Genomic DNA, 21,357 nt, shown 5'->3' with positions numbered 1-21,357 from the left:
CTTGTTAGGTGAGTTTTGCCCCATTTTGCAACCTTTCTTGCCACGATTGTTAAGTGAAACACTGCAGTTGTTAAATTAGTGACACAGTTGTTAAATGAATCTGGTTTCCCCATTGACCTTGCTTGTCAGAAGGCCACAAAAGGGGATCACATGACCCAGAACACTGCAATGGTCATAAATGTGAGTCAGTTGCCAAGCATCTGAATTTTGATCGTGTGACCACGGGAATGCTGCAACAGTTGTAAGTGCATAAAATGGTCATAAGTCACTTTTTTCAGTGCTGTTGTAACTTTGAATGGTCACTAAATGAACTGTTGTAAATCGAGGACTACCTGTACTACAGTCTCCCAAGAGCCCGGCTTGATTCCCTGATCCCCATCAATCAGTGTCCATCTCAAGTTTCACTAGAAAACTGCCTTTTTTTAAAAAAAAAAATCTGATTCTCTTCCTGAGTGTTCTCAATTGCCATTCTATTTATACATTGTGGTTTATGTTTCCTTTTCTCTTTTCCAATTAATGGGCTAAAGAAGAAGCTTGATCTATCACTTCTTTTAACTCAGCTTCTTCATTCTTTCCAAACGTACTCCTATCCAACCTTGCAAATAAAATTTTGTGTGAGTGACTCATGGCTATCCTAAATATCCAATTCAATCTTTCTTTCTATAAACAGTGTTTCCTGCTGCAGATTCCAAAGGATCCAGCCCATTTAAAAAGTTGGTATTCTGCTCAAAAAACTTGCAGCTACTATGATGCATCACTGGTATCAGTTGAAAATGAAGTTGAACAAGGTACCACACGGTGTGTTACACCTTAATCAAAATGTTATAAATATATGTTTCTTTCAGATATTGCATATTTTATTAGTAGGACCATCTTTGTTATCTACCGTATTTATATTTAAGGCTCTGGGTCTTAAACATAATAAGATTTTGTAAGACTTAATAGCTGTACTGGATATTATATGAGTAAACGTAAGAGGATTCAAAACAAGACTACTTAAATACTTGACTAAGTTTTCTATTGTGAATTTATGTCTTGCAACTGAATATTTATTATCCTTGATAGAAGACCAGATATAAATTTCTATCAGAAAAAATAACTTTACTACTTTCAATTGGCTGTAAAATACCATTGTTTAATATTTAGTTTTGAACTATGGCAGAAGTAAGTAATGCTATAAAACACATGTATATTTGCATTTTATAGGGTTATTTAACTTTGGATAAACTCCTATCTCTTGTATTTAAACTCATTTCCTGGGATTTAAGACCTCCCCTTGATAACCATCACAGCTGATTTCCTGGGACCTCAAACTTGATATCTGTACTTGATATTTTTTTCTTAATTCGGAAAGCATAGTGGCATTTCCATAGAATCCTTTAAAAACTTTGCAGTCAGTGACAAAATAAAACACTAAGAGAGAAGCAGTGTGAAAGTGATATGGAAATAGTACATGAAATAAAGTGGAAATCCTCATTTAAGATGGTTTGGTCATGTAAAGAGAATGAATTAGGATCAAATTACATAAGCTATATAGTGTATTCTTCTTTGTACAATACTGCAAAGTGTTGTACAAAGTGATATGGAAATAGTACATGAAATAAAGTGGAAATCCTCATTTGAGATGGTTTGGTCATGTAAAGAGAATGAATTAGGATCAAATTACATAAGCTATATAGTGTATTCTTCTTTGTACAATACTGCTTTCCATGAAAGAGAATATGTACCGTATTTTTCGGAGTATAAGACGCTCCGGAGTATAAGCACATTCGTTTTTGGAGAGGAAAACAAGAAAAAAAAATTCTGCCTCTGCCTACTAGCATCCATCTGTATTCATCTGGCTAGCAGCAAACAGCCTGGTTAGCTTCAGCACATTATCACAGCCTGATTTAGCATGAACAGCTGATTGGCAGTTAGATCGGCCTCCCGGAATACCGCCAATTAGCTGTTCTAAGCTGCAGGGATCGCCAGAACCCATTGCCACCTCCGCACATCGCATTTTCAGCCTCCATACGCTCCATTTTTGGCCTCTGCACGTTGCATTTTCGGCCAGTTCCAGGCGATGGAGATTGCTGCTGGCGTCAATCCCCGCCGCCTGGAACTGGCCAAAAATGCGATGCACAAATGCCAAAAATGGGGTATGCGGAGGCCGAAAACACGATGCGCAAAGGCTGAAAATGTGACGCATGGAGGCAGCGATCGGCAGCAATGTGCTGTGGCAATCCTCACAACCTGGAACGGGTCTAAAACAGGGTGTGCAGAGGCCGAAAATAGCCAGCGGGTAGGGGCCAATGAATAGGCGGGGCTTCAGCAACGTTCGGTGTATAATACGTACCGCAATTTTTACCCACTTTTGAGGGGGGAAGTGCGTCTTATATTCCAAAAAGTATGGTATATATACAGGCATGTATGTTTAAGGTTCTTTCTTAGCAATTAGGAATGGCAGTTCTAACTGAAGGAGGCTTTGATAACTGACTTTTCAGATTGATAAAAAGTCATTATACTTTTGTATCAGCCTGCATTTCTTACTTTTCATCTCCATGTAATTTCAATCACTATTAATTTGAAAATAATAATTTAGCAGAGTTTAAGTTTCTGAATTCTAGCTTTCTTTTCTAGCTTTCATTGCAATGAACTTATTTGGACATAAATCTAATGTCTGGATTGGTCTGCAGAGTGATAATTATGAAAAATGGCTTAATGGACAAGAAGTAGAATATGCCAACTGGTCTCCAGCACAAGTAAGGCAATGTAGTCTTACTTTTTTTGTACCTTTTTTGTACCCTATATTGTATTTATAATGAATGTATTTCCTACTTAGATAGAAGGAGGAAGGGGAAGGCTAGAGAAAATATGAAAACAGAAAGCTCTTTCCTGAAGATGATATTAATCAGGAATAATCAAGAGTCCATTAAAATGGTAAAGACAAAAATGCTCTTGAATCAAGCTCATTTGCTGTAAGTGTTATGGAAATAGTCTGCCATCTTCTGGGATTTTTTTCCTAATTCTAATTCTAACCAATGGTCTAAAAGGTGTTTGATTTATCCAGTATGAATCATATCCAGTATCCACCTGTGGTGCTTTGCAAATAAGTGCAAATAAAGCATCTCCAAAGTATTAAAGTAGTTACGTCATTTGCAAAGTTCACAGGGCTATTTCAATGAATGTCCCAAATTGTCTGTGCATGCGCAGCACATCAAACAGATGAAATTACTGGGCTTGCAAAGAAAGATGGGAGCACCTTTCAAAGCAGCTGTATGAGTCTCAGAGATGATGTAGCTCCTTTAAAGCTTCTATGAGACATACTTTGTCCAGTGTAAGGAGTTTTGTGAAGTACATATTTTAAATGCTTTGCACAACCATAGAATTCTGAACTATCAATAAGATATGAAAATAAGAAAATATGAAGATTTTTGTCCCTTTCATAGTGCTACCCAAATTCAAATGAAGATTTCCTATCTTCTAACAAATCTATCAGTTCTAATAACAAAGAATACATTAATTGTTTGCACAAAGTCAACAATAAGAATATGTCATGATATTTATTATCTGTGTTGTTTATTTCTGTATCACTTTCCTATGCTAAAATATTGCAATGTGTTTTACTGAGATTTTAAAAAAATTCCTAAAAATACTGCAGAACAAAGAAAATTCTAATGAGACAGGGCAGTGCAGCTAATAATACTGCATGTTGATCATTTTAAAAGCAGTGAATTGTGAGGACCAAAAAGCTAGGAGGAGGGGGAATGAAAAAAACTGTAGTACAGTGTTTTGTGGCATTTCCCACTTTTATTTTATGTATACTCTGATTATCAGTTTTATTTTTTTTAAAGTCTGTCTATGGCTTTTCCCACTGATTTCTATCATAATATATTAATTTCAGAATCATTACATTGCTGATACTGAAAAAAAAGTTGTCCTATGTACTTCAATACTAAATAATCCAAGTTTCAGTTTAATGGGAAAGTGGTATGTTGAAAACTGTGAAAACAAAAATGGGTTTGTCTGCCAGAAAGCTCAAGGTAAATTGTTATAACATTTATATAAAAATATGCTAATCTTTATAATCTAATTTACTAATCTCTTTCTACTAGGTATACTACCTAAATGATCCATCCAGCAGTTATCCTTGAGCTAAAATAATGTTTCTCAGGCTTGACAACTTTATGACGGGTGGACTTCAACTCCCAGAATAACACAACCATCCAGGCTGACTGAGGAATTCTGGGAGTTGAAGTCCACCCATCTTAAAGTTCCCAAGGTTGACCAGATAATATTCAGAAGTGAAAAAAAAAGAGAAGAATAAAGAAAGGAAAATTAAATAAAAGAAAAGATATCAATAGAGTAAAATAAATTTTTACATCAAATGAAATTTAAGAAAGATATCAATAAAATAATATCATTATATAAGGTGAGAGAAATAATGTATACTGAAGAATATAGCATATTGATATTGTAACAATTCAGATATTATAGGTAGATGTCATTAAGATGATGCTTGTTGTAAATTGTTTTACTTGCATTTATAAATGTATTATGTGGTTTCTTAAATTAATAAAAGTTTAAAAAAAATTTTTAAAAAAGTTCCCAAGGTTGAGAGACACTATTCTAAAGCTGCACAGAGTTCCAGTTCACAAACGACCTACTTTAAGAAAGTGAATGCTTCTATTTCAGTTTTGGATGCTTTGTATAGGTGTATGTGCAGAGAGATTCCCCTTATAGATAGGATGAAAGATATCTACTTCTGGGATGGGGCTTTTACGTGTGGTTGTTGCTGCTACTTCAATATCTATTCATGATGAGAAATTGGCAACTGTTCAATGTTAGTCTTTGGTGAATGGTGATAATTAATCAAGCAATTTTAGGAAAAATTATACAAAATTCTGAATGACTGTGGTGTTGGGGAAGAAATTATTCTGCCTGATGACAAAAATGAATAGATGAAAATGAGACAAGAGGGTACAGAAAAACGAAAAGAGTCATGATATCTTTCTGCAAATTAGAATGCTTACCAAAACTGTTTATACTGTAGGCAGTTGTTTACAAATTAAAGATAAGGAAATAGTGAATATGGCAGTTGCATAAATTTGAGTACTCTTCTAGGTGATTTGGTGCTATTCCTGCTGTATTTAGGCAGAGACAACTTTCAAAGTTCAGGTAGTCATTAGGTTATAATAGCAATTAAGATTAGGATTTCCATTGCTAAACGATATGGTCATATAGCATGATGCCACATTGATGGCAATCTCAACTGTCTCAGTTGACATTGTAACCCAGAAATTTCACAGGTCATTAAGAGAGGATCTCATGTGACCAAACTCCTAGGCAAGCAGGCCAACAGGTGAGAACTGCAGGTGGGTGGGTGAGTGACAGCTGCACACAGGCACTACTGAGCCAGGTAGGCCGACAGGAGTCACAGCCAGGTGCAATTGACCATGGACAGTTTGCAGGGGCCAGGAGGTGGGCAGTACAGAGCACAGATAAGCAAGGGCATTCTTCCACAAGCTCCTTTAGTTGCAAGGATTATTCAGCACATCTGGAGAATACTACTCTGGGGAAGGTTGACAAGCAATAGTATTAATCTGCCTCTTGGCTTATTTTTTTTTATACTCTCTTGTCACAGGGTTCTTTTTTCAATAGCCAGTTCAATGGGCTCCACAAACTCTAGATGTCCCACTCGTTAGCCTTGTTTTAGCAGTAGCAATAGCACTTAGACTTATATACCACTTCACAGTGCTTTTCAGCCCTCTCTAAGCCGTTTACAGAGCATATTGTAAAGAGCCTTGGTGGCACAGCAGACTAAAGTGCTGTTAACTAGCACCAGCTGCCTGCAATTACTGCAAGTTCAAATCTCACCAGGCTCAAGGTTGACTCAGCCTTCCATTCTTTCGAGGTAGGTAAAATGAGGACCCAGATTGTGAGGGCAATAAGCTGACTTTGTATAAAAAAAAAAAGAACACCGCTTAGAGGGGGCCAAAAGCCCTACTAAGCAGGTATATACAAAAGTATGAAGGCTATTGCTTAACGCATTGTAAGCCGCTCTGAGTCTCCGGAGAAGGGCGGTATATAAATCAAACCAATAAATAAATAAACAATAAATAAATAAATATTGCCTCCAATATTGCCTTCATTTTACCAACCTCGGAAGGATGGAAGGCTGAGTCAACCTGGAGCTGATGAGACTTGAACTGCCAAACTGCTGGCAGTCGGCAGAATTAGCCTGCAATACTGCATTCTAACCACTGTGCCACCATTGCTCTTAGACACTCAGGTACCAGAAACTGGCAGATACTTGGGTAGTAATCCCAGTTTGATTCCATACCCTTCCTAGATCTACTGGGAAGATCTACTTCTCATCCAAGAAGCGGTTTTACTATCAGGAGTGAGCTTCTCCAATTCTCGTTTTCTCTTAGGTTGCTTCCAGTTTCCTATTTGGATTAGAAAATCCACAACCCTTCTTACTTCTGGAGCCCTTCTGCACCGACTGCTTCTCCAAAACTAGCACACCAACGACCACAACCAACACACACACCCAGCTGCTTTGCTGCAGGGCTTTTATAGTTGCTCTTTGCCAAGCAGCTTGTCTGGCCTGGGAGAGGTCTTAAAGGGGCAGGCACCATCAGCCCAGGTGCTAGCTAATCTCAGGTCACCTGTCCTCTCATAATTCTAATAGCTTGCAGTATTTGTCACTTATATTTCTTTCAGAGATGGCTATAGCTTGTTTGAAAATGTTCAATGTCTTAATGTTGAGCTTTTTAATTTTTTTTTTCAAATGACTCTTGATTTTCTCTATCACAGATACTTCAAGACATAACATTGATCCTTCAGTGATGTACCCAATCCCTGATACTTTAGAATATGCAAATAGGACATATACATTGATCAATGGCAGTATGACTTGGCACATGGCTTCACAAATGTGCAAAAAGATTGGGGCTGAATTGGTCAGCATTACAGACTACTACCACCAAGCTTTCCTTACTGTAATGATAAATCGAGTGGGTTACGCTCACTGGATTGGATTGTTTACTTCAGATGTAGGTATTTCAATTTTTTTTCCAATTGAAATAATTTATTAAGTGCATTCAAATTTCATTTATCAGGAGATTAACTAAAGATATCCGATGAGTATATGCAAAAATACTTTGGAGTTTACCTCTTTGTGAATTTAACTCAATGAAGATAATATTTAAGGCAAAGATTAGTATAAGGTAAAGGTACTTCCTAACAACAACAGTGATACAGTTTAAAGGAATATAAAATTGTAAACCTAGAATTTTCATGTTTTACTCCAGGATAGAATTCTGCTATGAAAGCAGTAATGATGAAGTTAGGATGGATGTTTTATCTGCCTTCCCTTGTGGAGGACAAGGGTGGGTTAAGACTAGGGGTTCTTTTCCCCTGTTCCAATTACATTGATTACCAGGAGGTACCACTTGACTGGTTTTACCTTCTTTGGAATTTTATCAGACATAGATAGTGGTGTATATCATGGGTCTCCAACCCCTGGTCCATGGATCAGCACCAGGCATGCCAGAAACCGGGCCGCACAAGCAAGCAAAGCTCCATCTGCGGGATGCAGGCAGCACATAAAACAATGCCCCCTCCAGTCCACGGAAAAATCTCTTTCCATGGAACCTATCCCTAGTGCTCAAAAGGTTGGGGGCCAGTGATGTACATGACATGCAATTCTGAGAGCTTCTATATATCCCTTCTCTTGAACCCCATACAATTAACAGCTGACTACACACATTGGGTGCATCCTAAAGAGGATGAAACTGATCATATGTTGCTTCCAGGTGATCAATGAAAATGAAAACCCCATGTGGCTATGTAAAAATGTGGCGTTCCACCCCAGGGGGGGATATAAGACATATGAAACCTCCTACAGAGGGACATGGCATAGGTAACATCTCTGCTGGTGGATTGTATATACCATTTTGAGATTGCTGGTGGATTGTATATAGCATTTTGAGACACTCTGAATGTCATCATTTTAGGATGACAAAAGGGTCCGCATGCAGAAGAGAGAATTTCCATTTAGCCAGTGGAAATATTGTACTGGGTTAAAAGAGTTGTAGAGAGATTACTTTTGCCCCAGAGGGAGCTAATTTCTTGATTCATTAATATGTTTTAACATCCATGTGTTCTGTCCCCGTCTCACACACGCACACAAACAGATAGCCAGGGGTTAAATAAAACTGGCAGACAACAAATTCTTTCGATAAGAGGATTGGCAGCAACCCAGTAGCTGCTTGCCAAGAACTTTACTCATAAAGGGAAGGGGTGCTCCTCCGTCAGATAAACCCAAACAAGATACACACAGTTCAAGAATTGTCAAGTCCAGTCCGTATTAAATCCAAGGCAGAAAACATTGTTTCAAAGATACAATGTGACTCGCTAGTAGTTAGTTTTGTCCGTCACAGAGTCTGAATGGCTACCTCACCCCCTTTTATCCCCTGTGGGGTGTGGTCCAATGACTCAGCTTAATCTCTGGCACACCTCCTTTTCTGCTGCGTGCGCTTGTCTCTCCGACGCTGGTGTGGATCCAGCCAAGACTTATCACCGTCACTGTCTGACTGCGAGGAGATACCTGGTTCCTGGCCAATCTCTTCTCCTTCAGGAGACACCTGAGGCATTGCCAGAGAGGAGGGTCCTGGAGGGGGAAGCCTGGCCAACTCCTTTCCTTCATGTTCGGAGCCTTCTCCCTCCGATAAGTCGGCCTCGGGGGTCGGAGTCACAACACCATGAAAACCGAACCTTAAAAATAACTTGATGACAGCTTTTTGTTTGTCAATATATATACATTTCATTTTTAAACTGTATAAAATAATACTGTATTTTGTAGGCAAGAAATGGAACACTCCTGTTTGAAATCTCAGTATTGGCAAGAGAAAGAAGGTTCAATGAACTGACATAGGTAGAAAGCAGCTTCCTTTTTTAAAAAAGAATGTTCAATGGTTTTCTGTGAATATTAAACAGGGAAAATAACTTTTCTAATCATTTACATCCCTTTCTTGGAAAAGAGAATGAATAAAGTATATTAATCCCAAGTAAATAGTAAAAAGACAAGGTTGGTAGAGATGGCTTGGCTTCAAAAAAAGGTTCATGTGAAACCTCCCTTAGAAGCTGCTTCAAAAAAGTAAAGTAGGTATGGTGCTTCATCTCATGTTGCTCTTAAGCTTCTTATCTGGCACCTCTATTAACTGGGAGAGGCTTTAGAAAAATGCTCTGAAGCCTCCTCCGGATAACTGGAACTACTGGACAAGACCAGATCGCTTCACTCAAGAATCTTAAATTGCTCCTCACTTTTTGAATTGCTTCATTTCTGTAGCATGAAGTGCCTCCTCAATTTGTAGTTGCTGCATAAAAGCCTCTTGAGTTAATGACATGCAGAGACCAATCAAATACTTCTTTTGGCAGAATGGCCTTCACTTTGAGTGGTCAGATGGCACCAGGCTTTTTTTTACATTTTGGGGAGAAGAGGAAACACGAAGTCCGGGGCACTGTGTTTACATTGATATTAATGGACATTGGAAAAATACTGACTGTGAAGAGCTTTTGAATGGCGCAGTTTGCCATATTCCACCAAGTAAGTCAGCTCTTATGTTAAACATTGAAAAGCTTTTAGTAAATATAACCCATTTTGACTTATTAGAAAGTAGCAACTGAATCAGGGATATTAAAACTTACGTAATGCTTGAAGATTTGGAGGGAGTGGGATTCATTAGAACACAAGATAATAGCAGAGTTGCCCAATTTTCTGCCAATGCCAAGCCACAAAATATACACATATATAATACACAATATAATCACAACTGACATTAAAACCATGTGGTTGGACAAATTAATTTTAAAAAAATGCAAACTTAATGAACAAACGCAATGTTTGTGATAATGCTGAAAAAAATACTTCCACTTGTCCTTCTTGTCACAGAGAAGAAATCAATGGAAAATAAGGAATTGTGTGCTGAAAAGACTGTGCCTTGGATAAGGTTTAACAGCAGTTGCTACAGCTTTTCCACTGTTTTTGAGAATCTGAACTTTTATGAAGCATTGGAGTTTTGCAAAAGGCAAGGTAAGAAGCTTTTAAATTTGGGGCCTAATGCTGTCGGACTGCCTATTCAGCAGTTTGTTTCTTCTGTTATTTTTAATCTACTACTTTTGTCTGTCATTAAGCCATTTAGAATGGAGTAGCATAGAAATGTCAGTAAGAAATAAATATATATTGATAATTATATTCCCCAAAGCTACTAAATTATAGCATAAGAAAGTCAGCTGGAATAAAGTGCTTTTAAAAAGCTCAAGAAAAAGTTGGGTAGATGTCCAAAGGGCAGTAAGAAATAAAAGCACATCTTTCTGGTTACAACACTCCATCTGTGTGTACAGCATATAGGATGGCGTATCTACAGAATGCTGTTTGTACATACTTTCTATACCAGTGGTGCAATTAATGAGAAGACCATTTTCCTTTTAATCACTTACCCCATGTCACTGTTGGAAGTTCCCCACTGAAAATCTTAATATACAGATAGAGGTAGTTGGTTTTTCATGTAAAATGTGCTCCTAAACCATGAGCAAATCTAATGTGTTAAATTGCCCCTGGAAAAAATTGGGGGGACATTGAATTTGGAGTGACATAGTTATGATTATTATTTTCCTATCTAGCAAAAACCTGTTAATAACGAACTACTTAAAAAGAGCATAAAATAATGCAACAGAAGTTTCAATCTGATATTAAAGCTAAAATTTTAAATCCTTCTCTGGGCTGGAATTCTTGCTTTCAGCTGTGCTGGATGATGAAGTCTGGAAAATTCCCTATGTAGAAAGGCTTTCTTTCTCTGAAAAGAGAAGTGTTGTTTCATGAGCTCATCTTTTATTTTTATTTAATTTTTACTGAGCAATTGCAATGAACTTTTTTTAGTCCAGACAGAGGAATTTTATGTAGTTTCTTTTGGCATATCAAGATCCTAAAATAACTCTTACCATTGCTAAGTTTGTAATGGTAGCCAGTGGGAGTCATGCATTACTAATAGCCATGTTGACTAAGCATAATTAGGAGCCTTTTTATTACATATGTAACATGTTCTTTTGTTGTTGTTGCCTAGTCTGTGACCCATAATAAAGACTTGGGCTCTAAGGATATCAAAGTAGGCTCCAGACACTTCTCTGCAATGAGAGAATTTTTCCCATGAATCTCCACTACTGTTGGGAAACATGCAGGAAGGCCTCAGTGAAAAGCTTGTGAAAGCAAGTACTTATTAGATCCAGGCTGGGAAGATAGTTTAAAATCAGTAAGGGTTTTGAACTCAGGCCTGAACCTGGGGTATAGCTACTATCATTGAAGCAGAAAAAAGGCAGGGATTGGGCTTTCTATTCGTTCCAGTTTCTGCACTTTGAGGTCTTCCTGGGGAATGCCTGGCAGAGAAAGCATGGTGGGGATACCACCTAGTAGGGCTTTACAATTAATGGGTCCCAGGAAATGGGCCTCTTCTGCTGTGGTGTCTTCCTTATGGAGTATCCCCTACACACACAGAGAGAGAGACATGAAGTCAGGTTAGGTTCATTCCCTGCTATCATTTCAGAAGTTCTTTAAAATCTGATTATGACACCAGGCCTGGGGGAATCTCAGGGAATCCGGATGCATTCTTAGATGGCTTCACTGTGGTTGATTTTTTTGCTCTCTCTGCGTGTTTTGTATATTTTAAATGTTTTATAGTATCTTCTTTTTAATTCTTGTTTATTAAAGTTTTATTCCACCTTTATTACTTTATATGAAACTAAAAGCAGCAAACATACTTAATATTCCTTCTTCCTCGTTTCCCCACAACAACAACCTTATGAAGTTGTTTGGGCTGAAAAAGAGGAGGACTGGCCCAAAGTTACCCAAAGTACTATTACTATGACTGTAATTTTGTTGCTTGTATCCTTACGATTTATATTGATATTGTTTCCTGATTGCTTATTTGTACCCTTTGTCTATCATTAAGTGTTGTACCTTATGATTCTTGACAAATGTATCTTTTCTTTTATGTACATGGAGAGCATGTGCACCAAGACAAATTCCTTGTGTGTCCAATCACACTTGGCCAATAAAGAATTCTATTCTATTCTATATACTTAAATGGCTTTCATGCCTAAGGACTAAAACACAGTCTCTTGGTTTCTAAACCGGCACCTGAACTACTACACCAAACTGACTTTCAATAACTTTAATAAGGATTTTTATAATGAGTGTTTTTATATATCTGGCTTTATTAATTCTTATACATTTTTAATGAGATGGGTAGCCAAATAAATGTAATAAATACAGAAATAAATAAAAATAAAAGTGGTACCTGGTTTTGGGTCAACCTTTTTAGGCACAATTGCCTACCTATATTTTGCTTTTTGCATTCCATGCCAAGAGGAAAAAGTGATCCCCCCCCCAAGATTTTTTAGTTTTTAAAATATGGTTCTTGTACTGCTGTTCGTCTGTGACTCTGGATTTGCTTTGGTTTTCTTCTGTGGCTGTTTTAATTTGTTATAGACTTTACATTGTGCTTGTTTCATTTGGCCATTTTATAATCTTAATCCAGAAATCTTACAGCAAATTGATTAAATACATAATGTGGGAATTTGGCTGTTTAAAGCAAATTCTAAATAAACCTAAAGGTAAAATCTTGCTTGAGCATATTTTTATATTCTAAGTATATTTGCTTAATGATAAATCTGCCATTTGTTCATTTTCAGATTCTAATCTTCTAACAATCCAAGGCAGAGATGAAAATATTTTTCTTTTAGAAGAACTGCATTATTTTGGCTCTTTGGTTGAAATGATTTGGTTGAATACTCACTTTCTTATGGATAGTAAGTGAACAGAAGCCAGCGAAGAATTATTTATTTTATTTTATTTATTTTATTATTCATATTTCTATGCCGCCCACTCTCCGAGGACTCTGGGCGGCTTACACCAAAAACAGTATACTAAATAGCATATTGCCCCCAACAATCTGGGTCCTCATTTTACCCACCTCGGAAGGATGGAAGGCTGAGTCAACCTTGAGCCGGTGAGATTTGATCCACTGATCTGCTGAACTAGCAGTCAGCTGAAGTAGCTGCAGTACTGCACCCTAACCACTGCGCCACCTTAAGTCACATCCAACTATTTGAGATTTTGGCACAGAGCATATACATGTAATTTCTTTGGTAGTTAAAATTAGCTGGGCCACCAATTAACACATGCAAATGATAACTGTTTTACTTTATATTCTGATTATAGGACCCCTTAGTTCCTACTCAGGGGTGGGCTCTAAATTTTTTTACTACCAGTTCTGTGGGCATGGCTTATTTTGTGGGCGTGGCTTGGGGGTTAATGTGATGGTGGGTGTGGCCAATTTTTATTTTTTTTTTTACTTTTAAAAGCATTATTTCTACAACCTTAAGAGGCTGCAGGAAAAAAATGCTTTTAGAAGCCTCTGACGATCAGGCAAGTCATCTGGGATCGCCAGAGGCTTTTAAAGGGATTTGGTTTCCTACAACCTACTTAGCTGGAGAGGTTGCAGGAAAACATGCTTTTAGAAGCTTCTGACAATCAGGCAAATCTGCTGGGATCGCCAGAAGCTTTTAAAAGGATTTTTTTTCCTACAACCTCCTCGGCTGAAGAGGTTGCAGAAAAAATGTTTTCAGAAGCCTCTGAAGATCCCAGTTGAGCCGCATGATCAGCAGAGGCTTATTTTTTAACTTTTAAAAGCATTTTTTCAGCCTAAGAGGTTGTAGAAAAAATGTTTTTAAAAGTTAAAAAAAAGAAGCCTCTGATGAGGTGGGCAGGATAAGCAAGCAGTGACCGGGCTGGGGACCGGTTCGGGGGCGTGGCCAGCTCCGGTTCTCCGAACTACTAAAATATTTTACTACTGGTTCTTGCGATCCGGAAGCAACCCACCACTGTTCCTACTGCATTTTCATTTTTGTAATGAGCTAAGTATTTTGTTTGCTCATTAACCTTCCATGCTTCCGAGATCGGTAAAATGAGGAGCTAGATTGTTGGGGGTAATATGCTGACTCGGTAAACCATTTAGAGAGGGCTATGAAGCGGTATATAAGTCTTAAGTGCTATTGCTATCACCACTTTCATATTATTCTGTAGAAAAGAAGCTAGTTTTATTTAGCCATCTCTACTTGTTTTTTTCTCTCCTCTTGAACCATGACATGCCTTCACTTCTAATGAAGTTTGGAAGCATGTGTGCAATAAACTAGTCTCCATACTTTATTAAATTTATATTGCACCTTTTATACAGGAACTCAAGGGGATGTGCAGAATGTTCCATCCTCTTAATTCCCCCACGTTACATCTTTACAACTCTGCTAAGTATCTTGGGCTGAGAGAGAAAGAGTGAACTATCATTCTCTTAGCTTACTAGCACTTGGATCTTTCTACTTTTAGCCCTGTGCTTTAACTATTATCCCACACTGGCTCTCTTAGCACCTTTGTTAGGACCAACATTCTTTGTTTGTATATCCCATGTTTAAACATGCAGTGAAAATATTTGTCAAACTCATCTGGTTCACAAAGGAGCTCTGAGGTTTTTTTAAAGTTATTTAATAAAAAGACAGGAAGATGCATACTTAGAAATCCATTTAGATATTTACAAGCTGTTTCATTCTGCATAAAGGTTTAAGGGATGACACACAGAAGTATTTTGAAGGAATAGCATATATCTCTGAAGTAAAAATTAATTTGAACCTAAAATGAGTGCATTCGTTTTTCATTGTTCACTTTGCAATCTACTTCCTCCAAAACACTTTTGAGTAGCTTGCAAAATATCTATAATTTCATGTCGTAAAAAGAGAACATAGATGGACAGCTCCCAAGTATGGTAAATTGCATTTTCATAAACATTTAATGGCTACTTCTAGATAATACTGTATGACGAGAAGTAGCTTGCAATTATGATGCTCAATCTTCCTTGAAGATAACTAAAGTTAGAAGGACACTTCTCTAATTTCCAAAGCCGCAGGACTATTTAATTCTTGAATAAAGTATGATGCAAATGTAGTAGTTTGTTCACAGATATCTCCCCTCAATTCCATACAGGGGTGTAAATTTGATATAAGAAAATACCAGGGGTGGGAAGATATAATAAATGGAATTGTGAGGTCTTGTGCATGGATTCTGGAGTCTCCCAACTTTTTAATGATGTCACTAATGTTGCCCTTAGATGCTACGCTAATATGGTTTGATGGCTCTCCAGTTCAGTATTCAAACTGGGGCACTGAGGAGACTGAGGTGGGTCAATGGACAGGAAACAACTGCATTGTCTTGACAACTGCAGATGGCGTCTGGAAGTTAGTACCCTGTCATGAGAAAAAAGGATTTGTATGTAAAACCAACACAGGTATGAACTTATGTTTAAAGGATATGTAATTACAATTTTTCTTTTTACTTTCTAGTTAAAGGGTAGAAAACCCATAAGCCCCACTTTGTGCAAACATGAACTTAGCTGGGCCAAAAGCAAACTATTTGCAGCCACCAATCCCCAGAGTGGATAAAACTTTTGGGACCTCTTAAGGAATTTGTATTTCTAAAAAAAGATATGAGTGGCGTAGGCTTTGCAAAGATCCGAACTACAACTAATGAAAATTCAGTTTATCATTTGGACATATACAGTATACCTTACGGTGGGAAATGCTGTATATGGGGTATGAGAGCATGAATTGGACAGGGATTTTCCTGTGCCATTTCACTAAATTAAAAAAATAAACTGCATGAGTCAGCTAATAATTGAACAAAAAACTGCTATCTTACTCCTAGGAGATTCCCTCTCAAACCCATTACTTTTGCAAATTTGGCCAAAATTAGTGGTAACTATTTTTATTCTAAATAATACACTCACAATAGGAAAAGCTATAATTAATGTTTACACCCATATAGCTCTATATACTGAATACAATCAGCAGAAAAAAATCCTTAAACTTGATAATTTGTTCAAGTAAACTGTTGTGGGTATTACCTAACCAAAGCTGTTTAACGTTCATATTTTCTGAGGAGATAAATTTAGCGCAAGGGGAACATCTTAATATAATTATTAAATCTAAGGCAGTCAATCTTTTGAGGCTGATAGGTACATTTTGAAGTTTTGGAGAAATATACAATAACTGCTAATGGGAGTTGGGGATGGGATTTGCTCGTTGTGGTCATGTGCAGAAAAGAAATGGTTATTTATCAGTGGATAAACTCTGGATGCTTCTTGACTTGTCTCGTATAATTCAACATGATGTTTTGTATGATTCCATCTTTTGACATTTTTTTCTGGGCTGGAAGATGCAGTTCTGAGCAAAACTACCATTTTTGATGTCTCAAAATTTATTTTTATTTATTTGTTTTAATTTGTATACCACCCTTCTCCAGCAGGACTCAGGGCGGTGAACAGCCAAAATAAAACAGAACATACAAAATTTAAAAACAGTTTAAAAATAATTAAATATTTTTGGCCACAATTTAAAACAACCCAATTAAAATCAATTAAATTTAACCAATAGTTAAATGCCTGTCAAGGATCTAGATACAATCTAGAAATGCACTTACACTTTTATTTCATGTACCAGCTTTTTTTAAATAAAATACCTTTTAAAAATAATTAAATCAGCTGCCCGACAGGTTCTATGGACCTGTGCAACCACAGTGCTTACTCCTAGCTACATTGCCCTTATCTCTAACCTATGAAGTAGTTAATTACGCATTGTTTTTCAGATTATCATGAGACTGCAGTACCACCAGTGAAAGGTATGTAATATCACTTTCCCATATTTTAATTCCTAAACATGAAACTAAAATTGTTACTATCAAGATTTTTCTTTCTCGCTCTCTTTTTCAAGTATCATATCATAGGATATTCGTCCTGGTGATATTATCTGCATTGCTGATAGCTGTTAGTGCTATAGCGACGTGTTTGTGGTGTTCACCAAGGCTCAGTCGGGTACCTGGAGCCATCATGTGCTTCAGAAATGCCTGCCTTGCAGAAGCTCATTCTGAAGTTCCTGTTGCCGAAGAAAGCATTCTCATTTCCTGCCTGGAGAGGAATGATGTTCTTTAATGCAACCTCATTCATTTAATATAACTAATGCTGCTGTGCCCATCTTTGTAAACAAAAATAATTTCATGAACTGATTACATCATATGGTTACACTTAAGCATTTCACTCCCTCCAAATTTAAGATAGTCCCCCCCTTTTTTTATAATGGAACAAGATCTGCAATAATACTCAGTAAAACCCACCTGAAGACAGGACAAGAAGCAATGGATAGAAACTAATCAAAGAGAGATTCAGCCTAGAACTAAGGAGGAATTTCCTGATGGAACAAATCAGGGGTGAAATGCTCCCGGTTCGGACTGGATTGCCCAATCCGGTAGCGATGGTGGCGGGTGGTTCGGAGAACCAGTAGCAAAAATCCCTGCGCCCCCCTCCCCATGCCCAGCTGAGCCACGCAATCATCAGAGGCTTCTTTTTTTACTTTTAAAAGCATTTTTTCTACAACCTCTTCCATGAAAAAATGCTTTTAAAAGTTAAAAAAAAAAAGCCTCTGATGATCGCACGGCTCAGCTGGGATCTTCAGAGGCTTTTAAAAACATTTTTTTCTGCAACCTCTTAAAAGTAAAAAAAAAAAAGTTGGCCACGCCCACCCAGTCACATTAAACCCCACCATCACCACCAAGAACCGGTAGTAACAAATTTTACATTTCACCACTGGAACAAATAATCACTGGAATAGCTTGCTTCCAGACATTGTGGGTGCTCCAACACCGGAGGTTTTTAAGAAGAAATTTGTGTGGAATGCTTTAGGGATTACTGCCTGAACAGGGGGCTGGATTAAAAGACCTCCAAAGTCCCTCCAATTCTGTTATTCATTTGTGTTTGTTCTTATTTACCATTGAAGCTGATACCCCAGGAACATGTCCATTTATTATGCCTATTTCAGTTTCATAAATCAAATCCTATTATTGTCCATTAAAAGTGTTTTCCAGATTCTGGACCAAGGAGAAGCCAACCTGTCCTCCTTTTTCCTTTTTCTCCTTCCACAACTTTTTGAAAAGATAAAATAAAACATTCACTAGGCCAGTTCAGCTCTTAGTTTGTAGCTTTGCAATGATGCATTAGAAATTTAAAAAGAAAAAAAACCTAACTAACTCTGAAATTTTTAAAGCTATTGTTATAAAAAAACAAAAACAGTACTAAAGATTCCTATCTCCCTCACCCTGTTTTTTCAAAATATTTGTTTAATTTTTTTTCCCGATTCTCATTTGCTTCACCCAAAGCCCTTTAGTTGTATGGAGAAAAATACTGTATGTGGCAGACATACATTTGCAACTCACAGAGCATAATTGAACTTGCCAGATGGCAAAAGAAAACACTGGAGTAGATTGTCACATGAAATTAAATTTCTGTGCTTTTAGTGTGCTAAGAGTTAGGTCTGCAAGTCTGCATCAGGGGAGAAGGGGAAGAAAGCTTTCGCAGAGCACATTTTTAAGGGAACTTTCATGGTAGTAACTGACATTGTTTTTTAAAAAAATAGAATAAGTTCTTTAGGATGCAGTGACTGGAAGGAAATCCTAGTGAACTTGGACATATTTTTTTTTGAATGGATATTTATAGGCTTACACTATGATAGGGGCTACATTATGTCTCCCATTCTTGTGACTTTGAAATGTGTTTGGTTGGGAAAATATAACATTCGAATTACAAGGATGAACTATGAAATCAACTCAGACAATGCTAAAATGCCAAAGAGTAATGATAATACAGTAATGATGGGCATCAAATATAATCTACTGAAATACATAATTTAATATTTTCATGGAGAAGCAATTTTACTGTATATATGTATGTGTAATGAAGGCTGAATTTATGTTCTTAGCTGAGCTAGTCTAGCTTTTAAGGAAATGGTTAAACAGAAGAGCATTTTGTGCACATATAGATCTTTAATCTCCTTAGCATGTACTATAGTGTTTATTTTCTTTATGCACAATTTTGGGGTTTTTAGAATTCAGTGAAAACTGGTACTTTTATATTTTATAATTAACTTTGTTTTTACCTTGTCCTTATTTGCATTACAAAATGACATCTTTTCCTCTATTTTTTTCTTATTTTACCAACTGAAAATACTTTTAAATCAGATCTGTACCATTAATGATACTGTATACAAGCTGATTTACCCCTACATACCTAAAGTACTCTTTTAAAAAAAGGACTGTTGCTGTGTTCAATAAAAATGCTTTGCAACATTTCATTGTCTTATATTGTTTGTTTTACATTTGAATGTTTCAATTTTATTTTCACCCTATCTTTCTATGCAAGCAAATAGTCAAGGCAACTTTTTTTTTTTTAATTTTCATCTTTATAAATTTTCATATTGCTTAGGAAGGGGTACATACAACTCCTGGGTATTTTAATTTCATAGCAGTACAGATGGCATACTCCAGTATTCTAGAAATATGGATCTCTGACAGTAGGGATTATCTTCAAAAAGACCTTTTTTGGAAATCTTAACAGCTGGGCAGGCTAATCTCTTAGGCTATAAACCATGTAGTCTTTAAAAGTTAATACTTACGTCTTACATTATGTTCAGTATGCCACTGACAGCCAGTTCAGATACTTTAATACAGGCATCCTGTAATTCCATGATATGTTAACAGATTTTATTTTCATTTTGTATTTACTACACATTCTGGATAGTTTTAATATGCGCTTACAAAATATTGCAACATTCAAGATGCTCTGTAGATAAGGATAACTACTATGGCCCAGTTTGACCAATTGATGGTCACACTTCACTAACATTAATTGTACAACTAATTCATCAATCGAATATGTATGATTTGCTATCCCGGAATCACTAGGAGTTGGGTAGCATATAAATTTTAAAATTATGGTTGGTTGCACATTCAGCTAGACTGGATTTGGCATTTTTATCCACCAATCAAGGTGGCCCTTTATCCTAAGGACCTGGGATATGCAGATGTAGTGTGATAGTGTTAGAAGTATTGTCACGATGTCAACCGTTCCAAGTAAAGCTGCCTTTTGCAATTGACTGGTGTTGTCAATGCCAATGGCATTTAAATGGTGCATCAGATTTTTGGGATTGCACCCAAGGCTTCTGTTACTATTGATATTATCCTTGCTTTCTTTTGCCAAGATTGTTGTACTTTTATATGCAGGTCTTTGTGATTTTCTCCAGTTCTTTCTGTCTAATTTGCCAGTTAATTCTGGGGTATTAGGTGACAGGTACTTATCTGTTTGAATTATAAAGTCCCAGAGTACTTTAGCTTATTCATTTTCTATTATTTGTCTACTCTGTAGTCCCATAAGTTCTTGTTTGCAGACAAATAGTATCTCTTGGAGGTATTCCAGTGAAAGAATAGAATAGAATAGAATAGAATAGAATAGAATAGAATAGAATAGAATAGAATAGAATAGAATAGAATAGAATAGAACAGAACAGAACAGAACAGAACAGAACAGAACAGAACAGAATAGAACAGAACAGAACAGAACAGAACAGAACAGAACAGAACAGAACTCTTTATTGGCCAAGTGTGATTGAACACACAAGGAATTTATCTCCAGTTCATAAACTCACAATGTACATATAAAGAGCAAATAATAGGCCATAGGTCATTATCAATGATACTTGAATTTTGCTGATAGATAATCTCACCCAATAGTTTCATGTAGATGTTAAATAGGATTGGGGAGAATCAAGCCCTTGGCATCCCACAAAGCAGGGGTACTTTGTACATATATTTGATTCCACAATATATCCTTGCCAGAACACCCAATTCTTATAGTGATTATCAAGGTACATTTTTCAGAAACCAGATATCTTTCAAGAAGAGTACACTCTCATCAAATCAGGCTAAATTCTTTTCCACTTACCACAGAACCTGGATTTAATTTCACCTCATCCTGTACACTATCAAATTTCAGCAGCATTCAGGCATGGACAGGAAAGAGTAATAGGCTGGGTGCCATCAGCATACTGATCGCATTTCATACCAAAGTTTCAAAACTGCTCCCTCCCCCCAGCAGTTTCATGAGGTATTGAGTAATGTGAATGACCGCACAGAATAATTTGGTGCACAATAAATTAATAGCAAACAAGCATTCTCCTACCAGCATCTTCTGGACCAAAACAAGCAGGAAAGACAGAAACTTCCATGAAACTATGGTCCACAAAGCTCAATCCTATCGGGTGGTCTAATTGATGCAATTGGGTAGATCCAAAAGAGCTAGCTGGCCTGCACTTTTCTATCTGGTTTCTGGTAAGACGGCACTTAAAATATATTGGGTGATGCCAGCAGACTATCTACATAAGATATTCCAG

General features: G+C 37.0%; 1 protein-coding gene across 2 annotated transcripts in view; it reads left to right on the top strand.

The window, feature by feature from the left end:
- The window catches only part of PLA2R1 (phospholipase A2 receptor 1), a 69,104-nt gene extending 49,846 nt beyond the window's left edge, over positions 1–19,258 (top strand). For both annotated transcript variants that reach the window (XM_034426043.3, XM_034426033.3), the window contains exons 21-30: positions 671–788; positions 2,620–2,741; positions 3,884–4,022; positions 6,799–7,037; positions 9,424–9,592; positions 9,938–10,078; positions 12,733–12,849; positions 15,198–15,374; positions 16,730–16,762; positions 16,855–19,258. In XM_034426043.3, coding sequence (XP_034281934.2) covers positions 671–788; positions 2,620–2,741; positions 3,884–4,022; positions 6,799–7,037; positions 9,424–9,592; positions 9,938–10,078; positions 12,733–12,849; positions 15,198–15,374; positions 16,730–16,762; positions 16,855–17,072 — 1,473 coding nt within the window. In that variant the 3' untranslated portion in view covers positions 17,073–19,258. The remainder of the gene's footprint in view (positions 1–670; positions 789–2,619; positions 2,742–3,883; positions 4,023–6,798; positions 7,038–9,423; positions 9,593–9,937; positions 10,079–12,732; positions 12,850–15,197; positions 15,375–16,729; positions 16,763–16,854) is intronic.
- Positions 19,259–21,357: the final 2,099 nt, after the last annotated feature.

The sequence above is a fragment of the Pantherophis guttatus genome, chromosome 1 (genome assembly GCF_059756535.1).
Source record: "Pantherophis guttatus breed Tessera chromosome 1, ASM5975653v1, whole genome shotgun sequence".
In the NCBI taxonomy this organism is placed as follows: Eukaryota; Metazoa; Chordata; class Lepidosauria; order Squamata; family Colubridae; genus Pantherophis; species Pantherophis guttatus.
Note: the sequence above shows the minus strand (reverse complement) of the source record. Positions and strands in the feature narration are given on the sequence as shown.